We start from the raw sequence: 26579 nt of genomic DNA on the forward strand, positions 1-26579 counted from the left end.
TTTTTTATGGACAGCGTACTTTTAATCCATGTCAAATAAGCCATGCAAAACGTAAACAAAACTCCTGTTAGAGCCCTCGAGACATGAAATAACACCCCTGTAGTCAACTTTACAGTTATGTTACCCAATATAGTCGATATACAGTAAAGTCTCGTTATATCGATATCGGTTATAACAAATTACTACTTATTACGATACTATATTCATTTCCCGGCAAATTTCTCGTCTTTTATGATATAATTAGTTCCGTTAGTACGATACCCGGTTATTATGATAATCCGGTTACTACGATGCCCTTTTCATCTCCCGCCAGCCAATTTGGTCTGCTTATATCGATACAAAAGCAGCTTAAATCAATCTTTGCTTAAGGATTTCAATACCAAAAAAGAACACGGCGAACGGCTGCTTCCAGTCAACTTTATTTTTCACACTTCCACCACCAGAGCGCAGCACACACACCGATTCCCGCACTTCCTGGTTCACAGGTCATGCTCAACCCGCCCCACATAGCTGGCCAAACACATGCCTGCAACAGAAGAACCAACTGACATAGCATACACACCTATTCCAACGAAGACACAAGCGTACAAATACATGTATTTAATTGTGTTGTATTCAGATATCTTTTGGCCAGCTATGTGGGGCGGGTTGAGCATGACCTGTGAACCAGGAAGTGCGGGAATCGGTGTGTGTGCTGCACTCTGGTGGTGGAAGTGTGAAAAATAAAGTTGACTGGAAGCAGCCGTTCGCCGTGTTCTTTTTTGGTATTGAAATCCTTAAGCAAAGATTGATTTAAGCTGAGTGCATTATTGCCCACTTTTAATGCAGTTTGGCGCAGGATCGGATATATGGATAGTCCGGTTATATCGATATTTTTTCCGACTCCCGAGAATATCGATATAACGAGACTTTACTGTAATCTGAGCAAATAGCAGCTCCTTGTTTTTTTTTCTGGACAGCGTACTTCTAATCCATGTCAAATAAGTCATGTAAAATATAAATAAAACTCCTGTTCAAGCTCCTGTTGCCCAGGGAACCGTAGTGACGAGTCAAGATCCTACCTCACCGAGTGGCCAATGTAGAATATAATACTCGATTCATAATTACAATGCTTCTTCTGCCTTGTATTTTTGCCATTGTAATGCTTAGGAATGCTTAATTTAGGTCAAGTATAGTCTGCTTAAGTATGCGTATTTTCTTACTAATGATGGCTGTATTGAACCACTACATCACAATGGTGATTGGTGTTGAAACATGTTCCTGAGTATCATACTGACAACAATGTGATACAACCGCAAACGTTGCTTCACTTCTGTTTCACACGTGTATTTCTGATGACTGACTTTAGTGCTTTCACATTTCGGAGCGGCAGTTTACACACAGAATAACTGCACTTAGCAGAGTGAGCCACTGTTGTGTTTGAAAGTCCATCCATTTCGTTGATAACCGGCATTAAAGCCCTGGGCTGCCCCGCTGTGCTGCTGATGGATACACACATCATCTGTCAACATGAGTCACATACACTTTGAGTGACTTGGGCCGTATTTGGGGATTTCAGAAGAGAGAGGTAAAAGGTTGGCCAAAGTGGAGGCGTTAAAAGGGCCAATATTGGGTAAATGGGTTTTGATTTTTTTTTATTTTTAACTGAGGATTAAAAATAAGAAATCATTTACTGCTGCCTTTTCTCATCTCCCCCCTCACAACAAACATGACCCGGACAGCCTTGTGAGCCAGTAACAGTATTTTTTATCAGGAAGACTTGGAATTCACTTCTGGTTTTCTTCTATTGCGTTATCACGCTGCAAACATCGGGTGTACATACGTATTACAGTACAATTACAAGCACATGAAGCAATTTGACACGGCGAATGGATGTTGAAATATCCTAGGAATGTGTTCAAGTCCATGTGAAAGGTGCTGCGATTGTGTCATCTGTCTGTTATGAGCAAACACCAATATGTTGCAGTTCTTAACCGATACACAGTGGAAAATATTCCATTCCTGGAATACATTCACGTACGACTGTTTTAAAATGGCTTAGTTTGTCTGTTTAACTTATTCACAACCAGACGTGTTTCAATTTTACAGGATTGTGAGTGATCTTTCAAGGCACATAGAACATTGTGTTCCATGGTTAAATAAACACGGGACCTACCAAAAAGAATGGATGCTCATCTTTCATTGGGTTTGGTTCAAGCTTTTTCCGTTCTTTAGTAATCCGCAAGTAGAATATAGGTAAGTTTCAGCAAAATATCAGTTCTCAACAAAAAAAACCATACATTTCAAGTGTAACCTTCAATTTGCCACAATGTGAACAACACAAAAAATTGTTCCACTCCGCCATGCTTTTCCACTTCCTCATTCCAGTGGAGCGTTAATACATCGGAAAGATGCATGCCGACCACTTAGCAAATGCACTTCTGCCACTTTTCGGACGTTTGTATGGCTTAAAACTGCTCTAAAAATAATCTCTCGCACAAAAAACTGTAAAATATCGATCAAATATGTCTTTGGGAGTGACTGAGTTAATGGAGGTGAAAAAAGTAAATCCAACAAAATCTGTTTTGGTAGTGGACTTTAGGAATGTGGTTTCTGTGTGTTCTGAATCCACAATTCCACATGACAAATACATTTTTGTTGCAGTAGTTCACCAGTGGATGTCGTAATTCAAAGCCTAAATAATAACTTCATTATTTAAGAACCACAGATCAACAAAAACATAATCATAATATCAGCACAACACACACGGACACAAACACTGCTTAAAAACCGACCCACATGTCAGAAGTAACAAATTCCCACAAGAAGTACTGCAACAAAATCAAGCTGTGTGATTCATCTAACCAAAGTTTTCGGGATATTTACCCCAGGAATCGTATATAAGTGACCTGAGCTAGTTCATAAATAATTGTTATTTAACAAACCTTGCATACATCCCCAACATGAGCTTGACTACATTTACTATTTTAATTGAAATAGGAGCATCCCGGGACTTACTACATTCAGTACCTCTAATGGAGAACCCAACAAAGTAACTTGGAAAGTTTGCAGAATGCCGAGTAGTAACTTTTAATTACATTCTGGCTGGTCCAAATGTGTGATCACCCTCCAAGCCGAATTTGCTGTTGCTACGACAAAATCAAATAGTTTATTCACAGGCCCGAGTGAACACATTCATGAAACCGTCATTAAAATGCATCATTATGTGTGGTGTGCAAGTTGAAAGACTTGTGGTTGTTAACTTTGCTGATCCCCATGCACAGACCGGGAAATAGAACTGTAGATTTTAGAGAACACATACATAAAGTAAGGAGTTGATTAGGTGGCTTTCATGGCAGATATTCCACACCAAAATCCTGTCTGTTGAGTTATACTGATTAGGAACTATATTGGAAAATATGTTAACACCCAACCCGACTGATAAAATGTGTAAAACCATGACTCAATACAAGAGCGGAGTCTTAGCTTTGTCTTTACAATGTTAATGCTCAATTGGCCCGACTCTTTCATGTCTAAATACAGTATAATGTAAGATAAAGGCAATGGGCCAAGGGCTTTGCTTTGTTTGCGCTAATACGCAGGGACTTTTTATCCCCTGGTTTCCCCGACCTGATTTATCAGTGTGATGCCCAAATGTGAATGTGTTTGTAGTTTGTCTTCATGAGAACAGGGAGATGAGAACTCGTAATAGAGCAATAAAGTCTAATTGCATGCCATTAGTTTAAGATAATGGAATTGTATGACTCTCACAAAGACAAGGCAAGATGATTTGTGAGTCAGGTTTTCATTTTGAAGCCAACTTGCATGTTATCAGGTTGTACACACACACACACACACCATAATGAAGGCCATTTTATCGTTTTATTGTCTTTTTGACTGCTAAGATTATTAATCATTCTGGTCACATGCTGATCGCATCCAAATAGCCTCGGGTGTCTGGGCATGTGAGTCTGTCCTTCATTGTCTCTGTGCCTCACACAGGGAGGTGGATGTGGTTTCCTTCATTGACATTTTAGCATAAATAGTCACAACGGTTTCTCAGGAAACTGTCTTAGTCTCGTTGCATGCAAGTTTTATTAAATTGTACCTCTCATTATTCTCAAAGAACCTGTCTTGCCTCTCATCTATTTTGAGCCAGCAGCAGATTTTCCCTTGACAGAAACTTACACTCATTTTTCCGATGTTCCTCATAGGAGGTTCCGGAAGGACAGTTGACGCGGGACTTTGATGGAAGAGAACAGAAAGACTAACAATAATCCATCAAGTCAAAAACACTGCATAAAGATAAGTCTAAAGACAAACAGATAATTATTGTGATTGAGTCTTTAAGTAAAATGTCGGTGTTTGTTACCGTTAAGTATCGTTTGTGGGTCGGCATCATACTCAAATTTAGCGTCTGTGACTTGGTGATGCACCAACAATATAGTATACGTAATACGGTAATATGTACCTCAGTAATACGATACCCCACATGGGAGTTCACAGAGTTTATCCAGGAAAAAAAGTGTTTGCATAAATTCAAGATCAGTTATTACTTTTCCAGTGAAGCACGGAGAACCAGGTTCCGCCCCCAGGGACTCTTTTGTTTAACAGGCTCCAATTCAGGTCTCAGGCTAACTTTTAATTAGATACACTTACTCTTTGTGCTATTATTATTATTATTATTCATTTTCATTTTCCTGGCTATACAAACCAGACAGCACCAAGTTTTTGTTTTCATTTTTGAATAATATTTCAAAGCGGTTATTATGACCTGATCACTTTGAGTGTCATCCGTTATTTATATTAATAATACTAATAACAGTTGAACTCAAGAACAGGACCAACAGAATAGTCAAACCATCATTTTCAGCATCTCATACTCTCCCCTTGCATAGCAAATCTGCATAGAACGTAAGGGTGTTTACATCAAACATGGATCCACTGCAGTACTTGCCTCATCCTGAAGGGGTGAGGACGTGCATCGTAATCATTGAACCTCAACGCACATCTACTCTGTGTGAACAAACAAATAGTTAGTAATAATTGTGTGACCGTATTTTGATTACCGAAATCCAGGACGCTTGTTTTGATACAAATGATACTCGAGGTGTACTCAAATATATTTAAAGTATACCTCCTCCGTATGGTTTTCAGGAAATATATGCCTTCTAAAGCAGCAAGGAATGAGCAACTTAGGAATTTGAACCGCTGTCCCCAAATTCACAAGACTTTAACTCGGCAAGGATGAACTCGTATGCGCATATGTTTGTCTTTTTTGGCACAACATGTTGCAGAATTAATTTAATGAGCCAATGAAAAACATTGGAAACCAGGAAATTGTCATCTCTGTTTGAAGCCTGGACAAGGCATGTCCTGGGAATACAGGACGTTAAGGTTAAATTCCTAATTGCACATTTTGCCATGTTTACAGCAGTATTGGAGGGCATTAACCTGTGGGTTATGAATGGGGAAAAGAAGATATTGGATGGCATTAAGTCCAATGTTTTGTTGACCTGCTCATCCACCCCATCCATATCTCGGCAGGTACATGCCACTGCACATTTTGCTTATCTGATGGATTTCTCCGTTATTGCATCCTTATTCCTAAGAAATTTTCTGCATAGATTTATTGTCCCAAATGTTGAAGATTGTGGATGTGGCTTCGGTAAATATAAAGATAAGAACATAGATGATGTAAATGTCAAGCCTGGGACATGCATGATGGTGCTTTGACTTTTATACCTTGTTACATTGTCTATGAATGGACCAAACAACATAATGTATTCATGAAGTTTCACAATTCACTTTGTTGAAATGTATTCTTTAGTTTATTTAGTTGATGTGATCCACACAGACCAAAAAAAAAAAAACTTTATCTGTTTTTTCTTAGATGCCTCAAATGGTTAATTAATCACGACCACAATAAACAAAAACTGTTAAGAATCTTCTAGCATGATTCAGGTCTGCAATTCGTATCTGTTTGCTATTTTCAACAGCACATTTCCAAAAAAACTGTTTTTAAAAGGTTACAAAAACACACCAAAATCTGAACTTTTATAGCCTTTAAAAATATCTACAACCCATAAAACGCTGCCATATGGCATTTGTTCTGTGACGTGTGTCCGGGGAATGTTTGTACTTGTATGATGTCAGGATCAGACATATTGATGGCCCACAACACACACACACACACACACATAGTCAATAACATTACTTGAGGTAGTATAGAAAGCTACTGATCTATTGCTCATACTGGTGTGTCATTTATCTCAGATGGCAATGTTCTGCAGAGGCTCTAGGCTGTTAGATTAATAGGTCTTACACATATGGCAGTGCCACAGCGTTTGACCTCCACCATGCACAAGTACAACAAGTTGGCAATGTTTTCATTTCACCTACGGGGGTGTTGCATGGATCTCCAATAGTACCACAGCAGTGTTGCATAATTTCACATATACAATCATCGTGGTTCGAACATCGATCATGTTTTTTCAAAAAGTGATCACTGTTTTGTGGTTCAATGCAGCCTATTATTAGTCAATACATACGCCCATGTAAGCAAATTGTATGTATTCTTGGCCCAAATTAAACATTCATTCTTTATCTACCGCTTATCCTCACGAGGGTCGCAAGGGGTGCTGGAGCCTATCCCAGCTGTCTTCGGGCGAGAGGCGGGGGTCTATATAGACAAACAACCATTCACACTCACATTCATACCTATGGACTATTTGGAGTCGCCAATTAACCTAGCATGATTTTGGAATGTGGGAGGAAACCGGAGAACATGCAAACTCCACACAGTGATGGCAGAGAGTGGAATTGAACTCAGGTCTCCTAGCTGTGAGGCCTGCGCGCTAACCACATCACCACAGTGCAGCCCCAAATTAAACATTTTTAGTCATAAAAATGGCTGAATGAACAAAAAAATACAACTGTAAGTTGTATGCGCCTTTAAGAAGCGGCGCATGCAGCTACTGTAGAGCTGCTGAGTGTTAGCATGATTAGCAGTTTGGAAAGTGCCAGTGACTGGCTTGAGTTGTGGCTGACAGCAGCTCTTACCTTGTGGAAATGTACTTATCGTGGTTTGGTCTGGAACCAATTTGCCGCGATAAATGAGGGACAACTGTACGTAGGCCGTATGGGGGCGATGTGGTGAGCACGTCGGGGTCACCATGCGGTCTATTGGTTCCTTCTAGTTCTCTCTGCATCTTCTCCTCATTATGTGATGGTCATCAGATTTATGGGCAGCTTGTGTTAATCTTAGCGACCATAATGCATTATCAATCAAAATACCCAAAGTTCATTGAGTAAAAAAATATCCTTACAGGTATGAAGCATATAATGACCGGGAATGAATATCTGAACTTTCATCACTTTTGTTGTTGACAAGAATTTTCAGACTGGGCCCCAGAGGAAATTTTGCTCTCAACTACAAAATAAAACACAATAACAGTCTGGGGACACACAGGATGAAAGAAACGTCTGCCTTGTTTTGTGACCTTTAAAAACAATGGCGAAGTAAAATCATAGAGAACCCCACATCGTTAATTTCCTCTAAAATGGGCATGCAATGAAATGCTAATGCCTATGTATTTCTCCATCTTTCCACAGATATTTGCTTTGAACCTGAAATTCAAAAGCGAGATAAACATCAAATCCCTTTTGTGTGCCTGTGCACACAAAGAGGGAAGGAAGAAGGCTACAAAATTCAAAGAGGTGAGACATATGCTGCAAAAACAACCGCCTTTCACTCACCATTAGAATTAACGGTGTGTCCATAGCAGTACGTACAGTATGTCGCCAAAGGGAAAACAAGCTGTTGGTGTCCATTTCTTTCCATATATCGTACATGAGACATGGAATATTTAGGTACTTTCTACTCAATGAAATATGTAACATCATCCAGCATGAGTAATCAATGGTAAAGGTTTACTTTTGTTTGGCTTCCTGTTTAGTAGTTGTGATCAGATTGTTTATCGGTGCATAAAAACAGCAAATTTCTGTCCTTAATGGTAATTAATTCAGTGACCCATTACTGGAAAACAATAATGATGTTTCACCCAACAGTGATTATAATAATAGCACATCCTGAAGTGAGGCCAAAGTGTCATATCGCTATACTTTGCTATGGAATAAAGTTGCTCACTGCAGCCCCGGATGAACCCCTGCTGCTCGTCTCCCTCGCCTGCAGCCGACCGTGTTTATTTATTGATTATTACCGCTCCCCATGTAATATACTCCAGGGTACAACAACTGAGCAGGCTGCTTGCTGGTCCAATTCTGCTGTGTGTGTGTGTGTGTGTGCCATTTAGAGGCATGCGCGTCTGTGCTTTATATCTACACTGATTAATGCATTTATGGCCATAACATACCCGAGGCACAGACATGACTTTTCATCAGAGGAAAGTGCCCGGCGCATGTGTGCATGCCTGTGTTGATGTGTTTATCCTCAACACTTTAGGGGTCGAAACGGCTGTAGTCATTACTCACAAGCTCAATTGCTATTGCAACATTAGTGGGGGCCTTCTACTCTACTGAGAAGGGGCGTCGACAAAGCTTCACCCACAACGTTTGAGTCCTTTTGTGATGTTTTTATGTTAAGAACTTTTTTTAATTGGGTTGCATATGGTGCCTTTTGAAAAAAAAATATACTTAGTCACCTTTACGCTCCTATTACTTATTGATTACATCACATTGTGCAAGTGATGATTCACATCCAGAGTGAATTGCACAAGTATTGGCTGTTGGATGTGGAGTTGGAAAGGCGACCGGTGTTGATCAGGGGCTCTTGCTAGTATTGAATCTGGTGCCAATGAGTTCCTATACAGTAAAGTCTCGTTATATCGATATCGGTTATAACGAATTACTGCTTATTACGATACTATTTTCTATTCCCGGCAAATTTCTAGTCTTTTATGACATAATTAGTTCCGTTAGTACGATACCCGGTTATTATGATAATCCGGTTACTACGATGCCCTTTTCATCTCCCGCCAGCCAATTTGGTCTGCTTATATCGATACAAAAGCAGCTTAAATCAATCTTTGCTTAAGGATTTCAATACCAAAAAAGAACACGGCGAACGGCTGCTTCCAGTCAACTTTATTTTTCACACTTCCACCACCAGAGCGCAGCACACACACCGATTCCCGCACTTCCTGGTTCACAGGTCATGCTCAACCCGCCCCACATAGCTGGCCAAACACATGCCTGCAACAGAAGAACCAACTGACATAGCATACACACCTATTCCAACGAAGACACAAGCGTACAAATACATGTATTTAATTGTGTTGTATTCAGATATCTTTTTATCGCTTGCAATAATCACTGTTTTTCATATGTACATGCTGGCGTTTGTGGTTTCTCTCGTGTGTATAGATTCTATACACACGAGAGAAACCACGAACACAGTTGGTTCTTCTGTTGCAGGCATGTGTTTGGTGTTTGTGCTCTGATGGTGGAAGTGTGAAAAATAACTGGAAATGACTGGAAGCAGCCGTTCGCCGTGTTTTTTTTTGGTATTGAAATCCTTAAGCAAAGATTGATTTAAGCTGCTCGACATTGTTCTATACTATAGAACAATGTCGAGTGCATTATTGCCCACTTTTAATGCAGTTTGGCGCAGGATCGGATATATCGATATTTTTTCCGACTATATCGATATAACGAGACTTTACTGTATTTATACTTGATACTGTATCGCCCTGTCTCTCAGGTTCTGTTGAGTGAAGCAGAGGCGATTTCGCCTCCCATGTGTGGCGGCCATAATGCTGCAGGAACTCGAGTGAGCTAACCAGTTGGCCTAATTTATTCTTCTAAATTTGAGAATCCAAAACTTTAATGTCTCATCAGTTTTTTTGTGTCATTACTGCCATCTAATGACCAGAATACTACACATCATACAGTACATACAGTATTTGAAATGCAAACACGTATTTTGTGCCAGATACATAATTACAGTTTAGTTTTAGTGTAAAATATTACAGTAAGTCAAGTTCAGGATCAGATCACAAGTCAGTTCTAGTGTGGCTTGAACACAGGGTAAATATTTCACGTTATTCTTGTGGTTATCATCAATAAAGAATCCCATCCCGGGGTTGTACACTCTATCTTGGCGGACGTGTCCTTTTAGTTTACTCATTCCTGACCTTGCAACTTTATTAAATATGAATGAGACCATTTTACTAGTGAAGTTCCACAAAGGCACAATAGCCACAAGCCTGCATATTTTATTAAAAATATATTGTCAATCTGTTTTGTTTGGGCTTCTAATCTTTACTTTAAGATAAGTGTCTTCAGACTTATTTTAAAAAATAATATTTGTGTAATTTCACTGCTGAACACCGGCTACATTTGCAGCCACTGTAAGAAAAACCACATCTCTGACCCTGCAAATGTCAGTGAATAGCTGTGATTTTATTTTTTTACTTTTCCAAATGCAAATGGATGAATACTATTTGTGAAACAGTATGAGAGTTCCACGGGTCAGTGACATGATGACGCAGAAGCATTCTGACTCACGCTGACCTTGGCTCACATTACTGGCCTTGTCTCCTCTCATGGTTTGAATACATCACTTTCATGTCTTTTGGAGGAAAAGAGTCTCCCTTCCCGTCTCTTCCACTTCTCCACTTCAGCGGGCTGTTTCCAATTGCAACGATGCTGTTCGAGTTGTTTTCCTGTGGTATGCAATGTGGTTGTCAAAACATACATTTGTTTCAAACCAAACCAAACTCTTCTTTTTGAGTTTAATCTGACTTCACTACACTTTGAGGGTTTGTTTAAAAGAGTTACAGGGTTTGAAATGCACTTCTGAGCATGGTTCCTCAGTACGAAAGTAGCTATTAGCCGTCCTAGATGTCACTAAAGGTTGCTAGTTTGTATATTATTTACATGTGATGCAACAGATGCTGTAGGAAAAAGACCAAAACGTGCCTTCGTTATGTTTTAACGCTACAAACAAAGCTGCTGTAAGGCAGGCGAGGTGCCCCCCTGTTGAGGATACAAGTGATTTTAAACAACACATCCAAAGTGAGTCTTAATTTGTTAAGTGTTAGAAGTCCCTCCCAGGGTTTTCCCGGAGCTCAGACCATGTGGTCCTTTGCTGTATCAATTATGCCACAAGTCGCTCCGGGGAAGACTTTGAAAGACTGCACATTACACGATGACTCCCTTGTTGGTGCTACTGTGGAGCTCCTGTGGCACCGTGTACGTGCATATACGTGTATTTCTGGATATGTTTCTAAACAATGTGTGCACCAAGGGTACAAGTGAATGCTTCCATGTCAGCTTTGCTTTATCACAGCTTGGGGTTACCCATGGAACCAGTGAATTCTGGGGACATTTAGCAGACGTTGGCTATTATGGATTCAGCGATGTTGCTGTGCATATCTGGGAGGCCAAGTAGAAGCCAAGGGCACATGTCAGTTTACAATGTACTTACTTTATGTCAGTCTGCAACTGAAAAGAAACATGGGAAAGAAAGACCTTGGTTTTTTTTTTTCATAATTCAACATCAAAACGTGAATTTTTAGTTTAAAAAATGGATTTTTTCCAGGTGCAAGACTCTATCTGTAGAGAAGCTCCCAGTTCATAGCCATGCTTCTTAAACAATGAATGACATTGAATGAATCCATCTCAGTATCTGAAGAGCTTGCAACCAAAAGGCGCTAAATCCATTTTCACTGATTTCAAGAAAATCAATGATTTTTAACTACGCACATATCAATCTATTTGGTCATCAAGTCTATATTGCAAATGAAAGAGCTATCAATATAGGTCATAAAAATGCATGCTATAAAAATCCTGCACACACCATGTATTTTATATAATTTTTTTAATTAATAATTTTTTCGGATTTAGCGCCTTTTGGCTGAAATGATGGATTTAGCGCCTTTTGGCTGAAATAAATTTGAAGTCACCTTTAACTTCTTCAATGGCATTGTTGTAAAAGAATGTAAGGTGCTTTAATGTGCTATGCTAATAAAATAATTACAACACAGAAGCCATTCTCAACATACAATACAAAATAATTATTATTAATTAAATTAATAAAAATGTTATTAAAAGCAGTGCTCATATTTGACTGCACCATGAAGGTGACAGTGACAAAAATCATCTCATTACAAACTCTTTACATTGTATGTTTTTTAGTACAAGTAAAATAATGTTTCTCATGAAAGTTGGAGGTGTCAAGGTAGAGACATGCCTTTTATGGCGTAAAAAAAACTTCCATGTTACAGAATACTGTAAAAACACAATTTGTGTTCTCCTGAATTGCATAACATACTGTAACTATCATACGTGTACTTAATGTACACAAACAAAACAGGATGCGCACTGATACTGGCTTTCTGTATGTGCAATGATAATTGTATTCTTCTCTCTGATTGGTCAGATTATCAATAGATGGGAAACTTGGGCCAATCAGAATAAAGAATAAAGAAAGGGATTTAGCTCCTTTTGGTTGAAATCTGAAATGGAAATAGCGCCTTTTGGTTGAAAGCATAAATTTCATATCACTTTTTTTCATATTTTTAAAAATGATTTCAAGACCAAAATATGTGATTTGGATACACATGACAGAGGTCTATTAAACTCATGAAAAACATGCAACTTAGTGAAAATTGGATTTAGCGCCTTTTGGTTGCAAGCTCTTCATCTTTCTAAACTTAATACCAATCCTGTTTCCACTGACTTACAATAGGTTCTTTGGCCTTTTACATTTTTATTTTCATCATAAAACATGCTGATATTGAAAAGGGTAACAATCTGGCATTTGGGATCCGATGATAAAGACTTTAAATGACTTGAATTTGTAACAAGCACACTCGCATATCCACCCAGACTGGATGACACGGTTTCAGAATGTTCAAAACGCGCATCGACCGGCGTGTGTGTGTGTTTTTTTTTTTTTTTGTCTTTCTACCGAGGAAAGTCTTCATTTTACCTTCCTTGTGTTCTCTCTCTGACCAGCTCTTCTGTGGGCAGTTTCAATATCACACTTTTATTGCTTTTCTCTTTTATTAAACAGCACATCTAAAAGTAATAAGCATAGATAGAGTCTATGAGGCGGAGGACGTAACGACACAGGTAGCGTCAATGTAAAAAATATGAAGGAGCGATGCACATTATTTTTCCAATCGGGAACAATTCGATGGTGAGCATGTCGCAAAATATTCTCAAGACCAATTCTAAATTGAATGTTATTAATTTGGTTTGCACCCAATCATGACAAACAAATCAACCGTTGACTGTATGAAGATGGGCAAATTTTTATTTTCATCAGTTTATATTGTCGAGCAGGGGTCACCAACCCGTCAATCGCGATCCACCAGTCGATCTTTGGAAGTTTGATGAACACATTAGGAAAAATAAATGCATTCAGTGACCAGTTTGACCCCCCAAACATACCCGTTTGTCTTTGTCTGCACGTGCCAGTACGTTGTGTGACGTTTACCTCCAAAAACAATCCTGTGGCATAGCTTGTGGCGTTACCTGTAGGGTATAAACTGGACTACTTGAGGCTGGAGTTAGCAACAGAAGGCAAAATAAGAAACCGCTGCGCTATGATCCCCTTTTTTGTTAATGAATTCAAACCTCTCAACCTCTTCTCCAGCTAGGTGTTTGAGTATTTATATTTTTAACCACGTATGAATACACACAAAAGCTTCTATGGACTTGTCCATGAAACCACACAACCTCTTACTACCTCTTCATTCTTGTGCTGGAAAAAAAAACACTCAAGAGGCAGCAGTTGCTGTGAAGAAAAACAATTCTAAAATGAAAAATATGACTTTTCTTTAATATTATACGGTATAGAGAAGCTTGGGTAGCTCTCAAATATTTACAGCGATGCACTTGCAGAGGTTACAGTACTTGAAGGCTTTGAAATGTAACTTTTTTTTGCCACTGAAACGACTGTGAAGCCGTAAATGCAACTGAAGGTCATAAGGGAAAAAAAGGCGCTGAGTTATTGCAGAGGGAAAGAAAAAAAAATAGACTTCATGAATCTCAATCCTCTCGCTGTTTCACACACACACTCTTCATTTAAGGAGACACTTATGCTATAGTGTGACAGGGTGAAGGCAATTACATTTCTTAGATTATCCTTAGAGAGCCACTGAGGAATATGGAAAGAAACAAGGCATGGAAAATTGGAAAGAAAAACATGGCCTGTGGGATATTATGACATGTATGGAGTATGCTTTTTTTTCATAAATAAAAAAAAGATGATTAAGTCGGCGAGTCAAGACATAAGAGGTTCATATGCAGTCTATTTATGTTAGGAAATCCTATGGCGGGATGGAATATGAGTCTTCTTGTGAATGCTCATTGCATGCAAGAGTATAAAGCATGTGTGTCTTGGTGTGAAATACAAGTGAAGTGAATCCTGATTAGCATTTCTATATTCATCCTGCTTTTCTGGCAGCCTATTCAGACACTACAGATGCAACACAAATGCTCATAAATGCTTGCACATACATGAATATAGTTGGTTTGAAAGGCATTACAGTGTGCAGGTGTGCCCTCAAAGGAAAGTCATATTAAAAGAATGTCTTTTAGATCTCAATGATATCGGAAAAATAGTCAATGATTGTGCTTAAAATTTAAAAGAACTGTATTAAAAATATTCGGTTACGGTGCTTGACCCTAGCATGAATGATTGAGAGAAAATTAAGTTTGTGTAAAAGTTACAATTGTGTGATGGAGGTGAGAACAATGTCTGCCTCTTTCCATCAGTCATATGTGTTGTGCAACTTTGATTGTGCTATGTGAGTGCATGTGAGAAAGCCATCTATTAGAAGCTAGTAGACTGAATCTACAAAAACAAAGTTTCTTACAATCAATGCACCAGAGTTCAAAGATAACTGAAAGATATTGGGAGATTTCTGTGCAAGATTATTTTTATATATACAGTAAAGTGTCGTTATATCGATATCGGTTAAAACGAATTACTACCTATTACGATACTATTTTCATTTCCCGGCAAATTTCTAGTCTTTTATGATATAATTAGCTCCGTTAGTACGATACCCGGTTATTATGATAATCCGGTTACTACGATGCCCTTTTCATCTCCCGCCAGCCAATTTGGTCTGCTTATATCGATACAAAAGCAGCTTAAATCAATCTTTGCTTAAGGATTTCAATACCAAAAAAGAACACGGCGAACGGCTGCTACAAAAACAAAGTTTCTTACAATCAATGCATTTTTTCAGAGCTTTATTAAAGAATATCACCTGACTTCCAGACGCCGCTTGCGTGTGACGATGTGAATGTGTGTTTAATGTGAGAATGTGTTTGTGTTAGTGACGGGAATTTTAGTCCTTATACGAAAACCGGTTGTCAGCTCCCTCCAAAAGAGTCGGCTCCTTCAGCTCCCAAATTTTTTTCAACATATGACCTCCTTCCTCTTCGGCTTCGTGTCGGCACACAGGGCGCTATACATTTTGACCAATCATGGGTGGCTCCCATCTATCCATCTTCCTCCACTTATCCGAGGTCAGGTCGCAGGGGCAGCAGCCGAAGCAGGAAAGCCGAGACTTCGCTCTCCCTGGCCAATTCGTGCAGCTCCTCCCAGCGGATCCCGAGGCGTTTCCAGTCCAGTTGAGAGACGTACTTGCTCCATGGTGGGACTTGGCCCTGAACACCTCCCCAGGGAGGCGTCCAGAAGGGTCCCTTCAATGTGGAGGAGCAGCGGTTCTACTCCGTGTTTCTTATGTTATCTGTAAGGGAGAGCCTTTTGGTAGCTTGTTCCCACCATCTTGTCCTTCCGGTCACCAGCCATAACTCATAACCCAAGGCATGCAGCTTTATCAGAAAAAAATATGATAGTAGTGCTTACACTGTTGACATACGGCAGTACCAACATTATAACACAAAGTGACATTAATAGAAAAGTTATCATGACTGAGCAAATTTCAAGTACTAAAATATTGACTCTTCTTCCTCTCCTTTTTTTTTTAAAGCTCGGTTGCACTTAATGCGTCTCCCTGTTCCCCCTAAATGAGAAATAAGAGTGTGAGGTGGAGAAATGAGGTGTGGAAGACCGGTCTTTAACCAGCCAAGTCTAATCTGATTTAATGGGCTGATTAACTGACTGCTTGACTAACTGACTGTACTGTACAGCTGCGATCTCCCACAGGGAACAATAAAGTACACCGTCTAGCTATCCTTTGGTTGAATAACAGCATGTTGAACTGATTTGCTTGCTGGCAGCTGATTTAAAAACACATCGGAGCTCCCTTTCTGTTGACTTGAAATGAATAAGGGATTATTTTATACCTGTTTGCTTTTGGAGTCGATGCTTCAGTTATTTTATATTTGTTTAACAGTCCTTCCGTTACCTAGCTGCTGATGTTGCAGTCCAATCAGTTATGTATTATACGTATATAACATGAATATTCAGCACCCTCGGCCATCTCTGTGTGGAGTTCTCTATGTTCTCCCCGTGCATGCGTGGGTTGTCTCCGGTTTCCTCCCACATTCCAAAAACATGCTAGGTTAATTAGCCACTCCAAATTGTCCATAGGTATGAATGTGAGTGTGAATGGTTGTTTGTCTATATGGGCCCTGTGATTGGCTGGCGACCAGTCCAGGGTGCACCCCGCAAGCTGGGATAGGCTCCAGCACCCCTGCGACCCTCGTGAGGATAGAAAATGAATGAATATTCAACTGTGATGAATCTGAATGTAAAATATTCCAAAAGAAAGATGGCTCCTCTGATTTTTTTGTTTTTGTCTAAATTGTTTTACATTTTTACTTAGTTTTAAAATATGATATTGGATATTATTAGTGTACAATCTAATAGCTCAGTGTGTTTCAGTCTAACTTCCCACAGGAATGCTTTCATGATAACACCGCTCACATCGCACAACTAGAGTTCAAAGGTAACTGAAAGATATTGGGAGATTTCTGTGCAAGATTATTTTTATATATACAGTAAAGTCTCGTTATATCGATATCGGTTAAAACGAATTACTACTTATTACGATACTATTTTCATTTCCCGGCAAATTTCTAGTCTTTTATGATATAATTAGCTCCGTTAGTACGATACCCGGTTATTGCGATAATCCGGTTACTACGATGCCCTTTTCATCTCCCGCCAGCCAATTTGGTCTGCTTATATCGATACAAAAGCAGCTTAAATCAATCTTTGCTTAAGGATTTCAATACCAAAAAAGAACACGGCGAACGGCTGCTTCCAGTCAACTTTATTTTTCACACTTCCACCACCAGAGTGCAGCACACACAGCGGAAAACACCCGTCCCTCGCGCCTACCCCTCCGGGTGGCAACACCTAGTTCCGGGGTGAATTATGTTCCGGGGTGAATTATGTCCCTGTAACCGGTAATCACTACAGCGTAAGTTTATTTTTATTTACTGTAGTACAAAATGTATTGTAGTACAAAAGCATGCTAGATACGCAATCCATGAACTCAAGGAGAAAATTACATGCCATATCAAAGATCCACTGATTAATGCATCCACTTTTAATGCAGTTTGGCGCAGGATCGGATATATGGATAGTCCGGTTATATCGATATTTTTTCCGACTCCTGAGAATATCGATATAACGAGACTTTACTGTATGTATATTTTTTGTGGACCTGCGACCCACTGATATAACCCACTTTTGGGTCGCCATCAACCAGTTGGGAATCACAGCTCTACAATGATTTAGGGATTACTATGAAATGGAGATGACTGTCCGGACATTATTTATTCCACTATGTGATGCTCTCCACAATCTGCACTCATCATCCTCTTATGTTCTTCTTCAGCCCACTTCCTTTGGACCCCATCATTGCAACCACCCATGAAGGGGACAAGGCACCTTCATTCACTGTTTTCTTACCTCTTTCTGCTTCCTCTCAGGGGAATCTTTATCCCAGGTGACATTTTTCTCCTCATCCTTTATACATGTCTCAACAGCTCTGCTCCCTTGACATTAATAATCTCGCCTCTCCTCCCTTCTTTTCATGAATAATCCACCCTTTCCAACTGTCATCCTGTGATTTTCATATACATTCTCGTGGTTTCTCTTTCCCTGTGACATTCAATGAGGAAGTAGTCATGTGGTATCAGCAGGATACCTGAATAAACATATTCCTGTCACGATGTGGGCGTCACCCTCTCGTGACTGCTCTTTTTGTTTCCTGCTCTTCCTCTGTTCCTGTTTCCATGCCCTTATTTTGGTAATCACTTCCTTTTGTTGTTCTCTTCCGTTTTCCTTACCCCTGCTTTTTTCACACACCTGCTTCTAATTTCATTACCCCTATTTAGTTCAGGTGCGTGCTCTTTCTGTTGTGGTTTCATTGCGTATTGTGCTTGCGTTGAAGTGGCTGTTGTATTTTCCTGCTGCTGCCATGTTTACATTAAACCTCCCTTTTTTTTGAACTTTTTGTCCCGCTCTCTGCATCCTGGGGTCGTATCGCAACACCGCTAAGCTCGCTAGCTGCAACCGTGACAATTCCAGTATGGTGGTGCACATACAGCAATGACGTTTCTGCATACTTTTGCTCATCTTTTTAAGTTGTCACTGCTGACATTTTACATTTTCCTTAAATTGAGCTTTCTTCTTGCTGGTAATGTGACACTGACATTATTGGACCTTTCCCACTCCTGAAATGTATTTTTCATGCATTTTCTCAGTTGGCTTGTGGGCTTAATTAATTAAGCCTGAAGACTGTGACAGCAACGATTGCCAGAAATTGGCAAGGACAGACGTGATGGGGAGAAGAAACTCTTAAAAAAAGAAAGAAAATACTCATTAATTTTTCATTAAATGACTATTATTTATTGAAAATTGAGTAGGACCCTGTAAAAAATGATTTAAGCCCAGTACGCTGTGCTTTTGTCTTATTTTACTTTTTAACTTTCAGCGTGGACCCAATACTCTAGAATGAAAGTTGATAGGTGAAGTAAATTCAGAATTTCATTTTTATGTATGTATGTAGTGTTCTCCGTTCATACATGGGTGTCATACATGTGTGTGAGTCATACAGTTATGTTGTATATGTCTTATTTTCTCTTAGTATGTAGCCTCTCGCCCAAAGACAGCTGGGATAGGCTCCAGCATACCCGCGATAAGAGCGAGGATAAGAGCATAGAAGCATAGAAAATGAATGTATGGATGGATGTGTTATGTGTATGTATATATATATATATATTATATATATTGGGTAATGGGTGTGTAAAGGTGACTATGGGGTATTATTTAATATGTAGATGGCTCTAATAATAAGAACTGTATTTAAAAAGTCATAGACCGGTTTTCCATGTTCTAACTACAAAAATATTCAATTCATAAAGAAGGAATCCGACTCATCACATTTGGGTCTGTACAGCGGAACATCTGTTTTTGAATGCCCTGGTTTTCGTAGGATTTGGTTTTGCGACAAAATTTGCTTCCTTTCTCTAATCATACAATATTGGACATAAATCTCGAGGTATTAATTAAGAAAAATGTGAATGTTGTACGACCACCATCTTTGGTTTATTCAGCCGTTTTGGATCACACAACCAACACAAAACCTCACAAGGGTTATTATTGTACACGATCCTCCGATATCCTGTCAGGCAAGTTCATTTAGCAAACCTAAATTTATGCCTTTCACATTGTTTTTGTATGTAAAGCCACAATTTGATGTTAAAAGTGGACACCAAAATATGTGTTTTCCACCATTGTGAACAACGACAGAGCACAATGGGGATTCAATGTAATTCTATCCATTGGAACCACACCACAAAAAGTTGTCATTTTTCCAATAATTGGGACTAAAGGTGGAAAAATAACTCACTTTCCAACAAATCATTCAATAACTTTAATGGAAAAACTGTCTTATTTAATCAAAGTTGGAGACATATATAATTCACCTTATCAGGATTTACTTATTGGCTGCTGACGCAAAAATTAAGTGTTGGACAAGAAACTGGATTAGCTGAAATTAGGAGGAAAGTTTTCATCAGTGCTTGTGATGCTTTGCCACGCAAGGACAAAGATCCATTATTGTGCAGATAACTGGCACTGAAAAGAAAATTATAATCACTCCGGGAGGAGAGAAGAGGGCATTGCTCATTTACTGCAGTGAAATATCCTCAATTGATTTGATTATTTATCTCCCAAAGATAGTCTGTTCACCAGTGATTAGACCTAAGAAATCTATCTCTGAATTCCGTAATGAAGTTTCAACCCATCAATGTTGTTCCAACTCTTTTTGTGTTAGTCTGCACTTTTTTTTGCCTCTGATCGAGCCCTTAATTTTCCTTTTTTCCCCCCTTCTCCGTGCCATTTCACATTTTCACATCGATGCCCCACTAACCTCCTGCCAGTTAAGCGGCTTTGAATCAATACCTGGTAATTCTAACAGAAACCTTCACGCAAGCAAGCACAACACATTTTCTGTCCGCTAACTGATTAGCTATATTAGTGCAGAGCCATAAGTGACTTGAGACAGCAGCTTGATTGGGCAATGCCCACAAGTCTCTGTTGTAATTGCCTGGCCTATGTGAACGAGCGGAGCCACTGACTAATTCATTAAGAGGAAGGAGACGCCAAGACTGGAACCATAATCACAGTCATTGAATGACTGTGTGCCCATTTCTGTTCTGTTTACTCCAGTCTTGCCAATTAAATTCATGCTGTCAACAGAAGCATTGCTATGCCCTTCATCCTGAATCTGGAATGGAACACTCCAGCTCTTCTATTTAAAACTGGGCAGACATTATACAGTATTGTAATTCCGACTTCCATTGCATGGAATGGAAAGTGAAAACTAAGAATTACAGAAACGACCGCATTGTGCCTACGTCACTGCTCACAATGTATGTTTGGGTTGACCGGCTACCAGAAGTTGTTCAAGGTTTGCAGGAAAAACAGCTTATTGTCTAACAAAAACCATACAATGTGGCACTGTTGCTGTCCTCTATTTCTGAGCCGTAGACGAAACAGATTCCGAGACGAGGCTGAGAACCCAGAGAAAAGACATCAATCCAGAATAATACTAGGCATGTTTCAAGCTGTCAAACTACAGAAAATGTTTCAGCTGCTACAACAATGCAATGATCTTCTATTATCATTTCCGGCTCCATCTGTGGCAAATTTTGAAAGAAGAGATGCCAGCGCAGATTGACGCTGTGTCATCATTTGCATATTTTGGTTCTTCCATTTTCAGCAGGTGCAGTAAAGGGTACATGATCAATCTAGTCATAGCTCTTTCTGCTTGGCAGAGCAAAAATCTGAAGAATTCATCGTCACATGGTAGGACTTGAGAGCTGACAATCACGTCATGTTCCTTCCTTAAACTGTGCAACACACATCTGACAAGACTTGGTTTTGGACCAGCTTCAAACACAAATTGTCCGACTCGAAACTTCCATCATTAAAAAAATCGACATGAGATTGAAACAAAGACACGAAAAATGAACTCTTTTAAAAAGGACCTATTATGCTCATTTTTCAATCCTTTGTATTGAGTTGTGTTCTCCGATAGAGCAGCTACACACAATAATCCACACAGAAAACACACCCAAAGTGCTTCCTACTATGAACCATATAAGGAAGTCCGCCTCTCTGTGATGTCACAAAGGGACAGTTATACCACGCCTTTGGAAACCCAGCGTTTTGAGCCATCCCAAACTTCTTTCAGGGCTCACTTTCAAATGCGCAAACCTCATTATCTGAAACTTTGGCATCGTTTAACATGAGAATACAACATTATAGCCACATTTATAGGTCAGAAAAGTGGAACAAGCATAATAGGTCCCCTTTAAAGACATCTGAAAATCACTCAACCCGCACACCCACACACAAAATCCATACAAGCCTCTTTAGGTATGTTAGACGCAGCTTTACCTTGATGTGTTTCCACTGAAAACATTAGTTTTAGAGAGTTGAAAATCACCATTTTGGATTTAGAACTGATAATGATGATTACACGGAAGCATATGGCCTAGAATAGAAGTGCTAATTATTTCCCTGCTGCTACCTTGACGTGAAGAGTTTAGTGGATTTTCAGGGGCATTCAAAATGCAAATAGTTCCCACCTGCTGCCATTCTAAACAAACTTTCCAATTAGAGTTTTAATCTTCTTTATCCACCTTATAAACCTCCATGCCTCTTTCATTCATAGCAAATCTGCTGTGAAATGCACTTGGTCTCAAACTCATGATGCAACATTTTAGCACATTAAATTGTTGGAATGGTTACTGGGGGTCCATTTCAAAAGATATTCCCCTACAGGGGGGTCCTCAGGTTATGTACAGTTTCCTGATGTGTAAAGTATGTTGAGTTTTGGGGTAAGTCGGTGGACCCGTACTGTAATAAAATGATTCAATACAATAATTAAATGAAACATTGTTAGATATTATATAGTCAAATACTATCCCAGTGCTTTAATAACTTCTAATAGGGGCCTTCAAGACACACACACAAGTTATTGTGGGTCTACTCTCACTTTCACACAAACTTTACTTTCATTTTCCAGGCACACAAGTTTACATTTCACTATCTATGGGAGTAGGGGTGCTACCGTGGGCTCTTTCTTCAATCGTCCTCATTGATAAGAATCCATCACTGTGACCAAATATTTTGGAAACCTTATTGAAATTGTGATCATTGACTACCTCTCAGAATGTAGTCAGAATTTTTGTATTGGACTTCACATATCCTGGCATAAACCATACACAGTCACCTGATGAGTATATTCAGTACTGCATCCTTCTGTGTCAAGTGCGTTTTGTTGTGCTGCTCGTGTACTCGAGTTAGTACCGTGTTTATGGAGCGTAACGATACGCCCAAACTCTTGAAACCATAAAATGGAGGCCCACCTGTATACACTGCATGAATACAACTTCACATTGTATCAGAATTCTTCTTCCAGGTTGTTTCAGGGTCAAATAGTCATTTTGGTAATGGGGGCAGATTTGGGCAGAGGTGATGTATAATTTAGTGGAACGACATATTTTGAGGCATCCTTATCATTCATTCTAGTAGATTATTACTACCGTGATTAATGGAGCAATCTGTGCCACAGACCCGACTCAATTCATTACGCAGTGTTATTAATGAACGAGAAAATTAAAATGTATAATTAAACCACAGTCTCTGCATTATAGTTTTATGCTGTGTAATTTGTTTCTGGACAATAAAACCCCATTTGCCTCACATCAGTGTCGAGAGTACAGTATATCATGTCCTTTCAACAAGGAAGGAAAAACTTCACCACAAAGTTTTGTGATTTCTAAAATCAAAGTTTTGACATCAATTTGTTCATTATTCAACAAAAATATATCTGCCTCAGGCAATGTAGACGCAAGCATGTCATATCTGAAAATATACAAGGCCCGAGTTGCCACGATAGTGCCAATGTAAATCCAGTTAATCCACTCCAGAATGCTAAAAGCGTTTTTAAAAGACATCAAATTGCATGAAAACGTTAAAATTTAAAGTCACTTTTACCTCCGCTGAAGACGTGATTGTTGACACCACCTTCCTGTTTTGCCATGAGTTATTTCTTGAATTCAATAGTGTTTTTCTACTCCTTTACAACCAGCACCGCTCCCAATAGACTTCTACACTGCTAGTCAGTATACGTAGTTACTCCAGACACCATTCACTGTGCAATATCTGATCAACATCCATGTGCAATATTAAGGGCTCTAAATGCAATATACTAAGTTCTATGTGAAGTATTTCCATAATGCCTCATATTAACTCTCTAACAAGATCTCAGTGTATAGACTGGTCATATATCTCACTTCGTTTCATATTATTTACATACTGTATTGTATATACTAACTCTGGGAAAAACTGTTGATTTCTGTTAATACTTGGGTTGTTTATATTGTTTATTTTTCTATATTGTGTATTTTGTACTGCTTAACTGACTCTGTACTCTTGCTGCTGTGCAATACAAATTTCCCCACTGAGGGACGAATAAAGGCATATCTTAACCTTAATGTTATCTTTATCAAAATTCGGACAATTACAACTTTGTGGAATAAAGAAAATTGTGGAATATTTTGCAGCCACAATCAAAAGAAACTCAGTTTGAAATAACCACTGTACCAATTTGAAGTGTTTTGCCCCAAATCCACCCCAGCGACCCCACCACAGGTAACTCAGACGACTCCAGAAATCACGACCGACAGAGACGAGCCCATCAAACACAGCCAGCAAATGAAGTACACGTCAGCGTTTGTGATGATGCCTCGTTGTTTATCTAACACCACGCCACTCATCCATTAACAAGCATTTTGTTGACAGCATTACAGCCTCCATAAATGAGTTACCGGCCTCAAGATTTTGCTATCGCAGCTTTTCAGTCTCACTATTACCATAATCATGTGCATAATTCTGCCTTGATTACATAACGTAGAAACGGAAGCCATTGCCGGTGGCATTCTGTAAGTGCCAAGAAGCGATTACTCAAATAGATCAATCAATGCTGCTCATGAAACACCGTGACCTTCAATCCGCCGCTCGTAAAACCAGTTGATAATGCGACATACGAGAGTACAGCCGTTTTTTTTAGTAATTATCTTTTTCATAGACGTACGTTATCTAATTGGCTGCTGTGTGGAAGAAACTTCATTTCTTAAAATGACTGCAATTTAACGACCATGCCGTTCATGGAAGCCAGCGAATAAAATGCAGGGCTAGCACACATGATTTTGTTTCATTCTGCATATTTTTTTATAGCTTTTTCTTTGCAGTTTGCAGCACTGAATGTCCAAAAGTGTAAACTGAAGCTTCAGTACAACTATTCGGGGATTAGTGGAAAATATTTACTGGCTCTCAAATGACCCATTGCCACTGTAACTGTTTATCTGTTCATTCCCTCCATTGATGTAATAGCGGCACAGGAGAGAGGTGTCTTTTAAGTAGTAATAATAATAATAATAAATGATCTGTCACTCGGCAGTCGTGACGCAGCATCTGACCATCTCTTCAAATGTCAACTGGTTCATTATCACACCTAAGAGCTGTGAACCAAGCCATCCTTTAGTTCTGTTTTGAAGGTCAGCAGCTTAAGGAGCGGTCAGCTCAATACCTGTCTCACACACACACACACCTTACTACATACTAATTCATGCTACCTTCCATTAAACATGTTGATATTTTACACACATTTCAATCATTTCAAGTCTATATGTCTACTGTCAATCATTTTTTTAACCTGGGCTTTTATTGCATTCAGATGAAAAAAAAAAACATGCAAGTTCCAGTTCCAAGACTGTGATGTAGCTCTTATACACATAGTAATAGTGATGTGCGGCCTGATACTGAAATACAATATTTCTCGATACCAGCAGTTCATGCTCTACAATTGATTCCGAAACTATTGATACTTTTGATACATGTTTGGCTAAAACGTTGCCCGATCGTAAAAGTGAACAGGTTCGTTTTCTTACCAAAAGTATGTTTTTAATTCATTCATGGGAATGCATATGTAACCATAAAATGCCGTAAACCGAAGACCACCTCAACACACTTATGATCCCCGCTTGAGATTTAAAACAATATATAAACCCTTTTTTCTTTTTCCATTTGTCTGCCAATCGCTCTCTCTTCAATCTCTCCCGCGGTCAGAACTTCATAATAACAGGCAGTGTTCTTTAACCCTTCCACAATAAACGTCCTTTTTCTTCTTCTGCCGTCATAAAAAATTCATTAGTACCAAGCTCCCAGAAGGAAAGGGTCAAGGACTTAACTGTCATTAGCATTTAGATTTGAACTGGTATGAAGCCTTGGCAGGAGGCCGAAAGATCTTCATGTGATGAACAGGAGGAAGATGAGACTGAAACCCGGAAGCACGTCGCCAAATTATTTTTTAAATAAACTTAAATAAGAGTAATAAAAGTTGAGGTTGTTCTCATACTAGGCCGATGCTGGACTCGGGCAGGATTCTCGTTCTACCTTACCTTCCTACCCTGGCATACGTCCTTCTGTATTACTGGGATTTCTAAGACTTGGTGGTTGATTTTAGTCTTATTTGGGGTCACTCTCATAGATTTCTATTGTGCAAGGTTGAATGTCATGAATTACTCGTAAGATTGCATTAATCCTGCCGGGACCCCTGATGGATGTTCTGGAGGCTTCCCCCACCTCCCGGCCCATCAAAGTGCAGTTGAAGCAACCTGAAAAAATTAGTTTTCACCACAGCCGCATGCCTGAAAAAAATTGCTGAAAATCGCCTCCCCTGGAAAAGTGGCATTTTCTGACATTTGGGACCCTGATGACTGTTTTGGAGATTTAACCTACCTCCCGTACCCGAAAAGTGTAGTTGAAGTGACATGAAAAAAATTTGATTTCATGTCAGCCATGTGCCTGAAAAAAATTGTCTTTCCTCAATCTCACGGTCTTGTTACATTGCCGTTGAAGAAGCCTGGAAAAATTGGATTTTGTGACATCTGTATGCCTGAAAAATTGCAGAAAATCGAGCCCTTAGAAAAGTGGAATTTTCTTCCATTTTTGCGCCCGGCCGAGACCCTTCATGAAAGATTGGGAGGTTTGCCCCGAAAGTTCGGTTGCAACAATCTGAAAAAATTAGATATTGTGACTCCCGCTCATCTGATTTTTTTTT

At 39.3% G+C, this 26579-nt stretch overlaps 1 protein-coding gene across 2 annotated transcripts in view; it reads left to right on the forward strand.

The window, feature by feature from the left end:
- galt (galactose-1-phosphate uridylyltransferase) overlaps positions 1–26579 on the forward strand; it is a 127283-nt gene that overhangs the window by 52152 nt on the left and 48552 nt on the right. The window contains exons 12-13 of one of the 2 annotated variants that reach the window (XM_058050787.2): positions 7594–7698; positions 17775–18036. In XM_058050787.2, coding sequence (XP_057906770.2) covers positions 7594–7698; positions 17775–17980 — 311 coding nt within the window. In that variant the 3' untranslated portion in view covers positions 17981–18036. Of the gene's footprint in view, positions 1–7593; positions 7699–17774; positions 18037–26579 lie in introns of those variants that run through there. The other variant, XM_078794310.1, reaches the window with a different exon arrangement.

The sequence above is a fragment of the Doryrhamphus excisus genome, linkage group LG10 (assembly GCF_037039965.1).
Source record: "Doryrhamphus excisus strain RoL-2023G ecotype Guam linkage group LG10, RoL_Dexc_Guam_v1.1, whole genome shotgun sequence".
NCBI lineage: Eukaryota > Metazoa > Chordata > Actinopteri > Syngnathiformes > Syngnathidae > Doryrhamphus > Doryrhamphus excisus.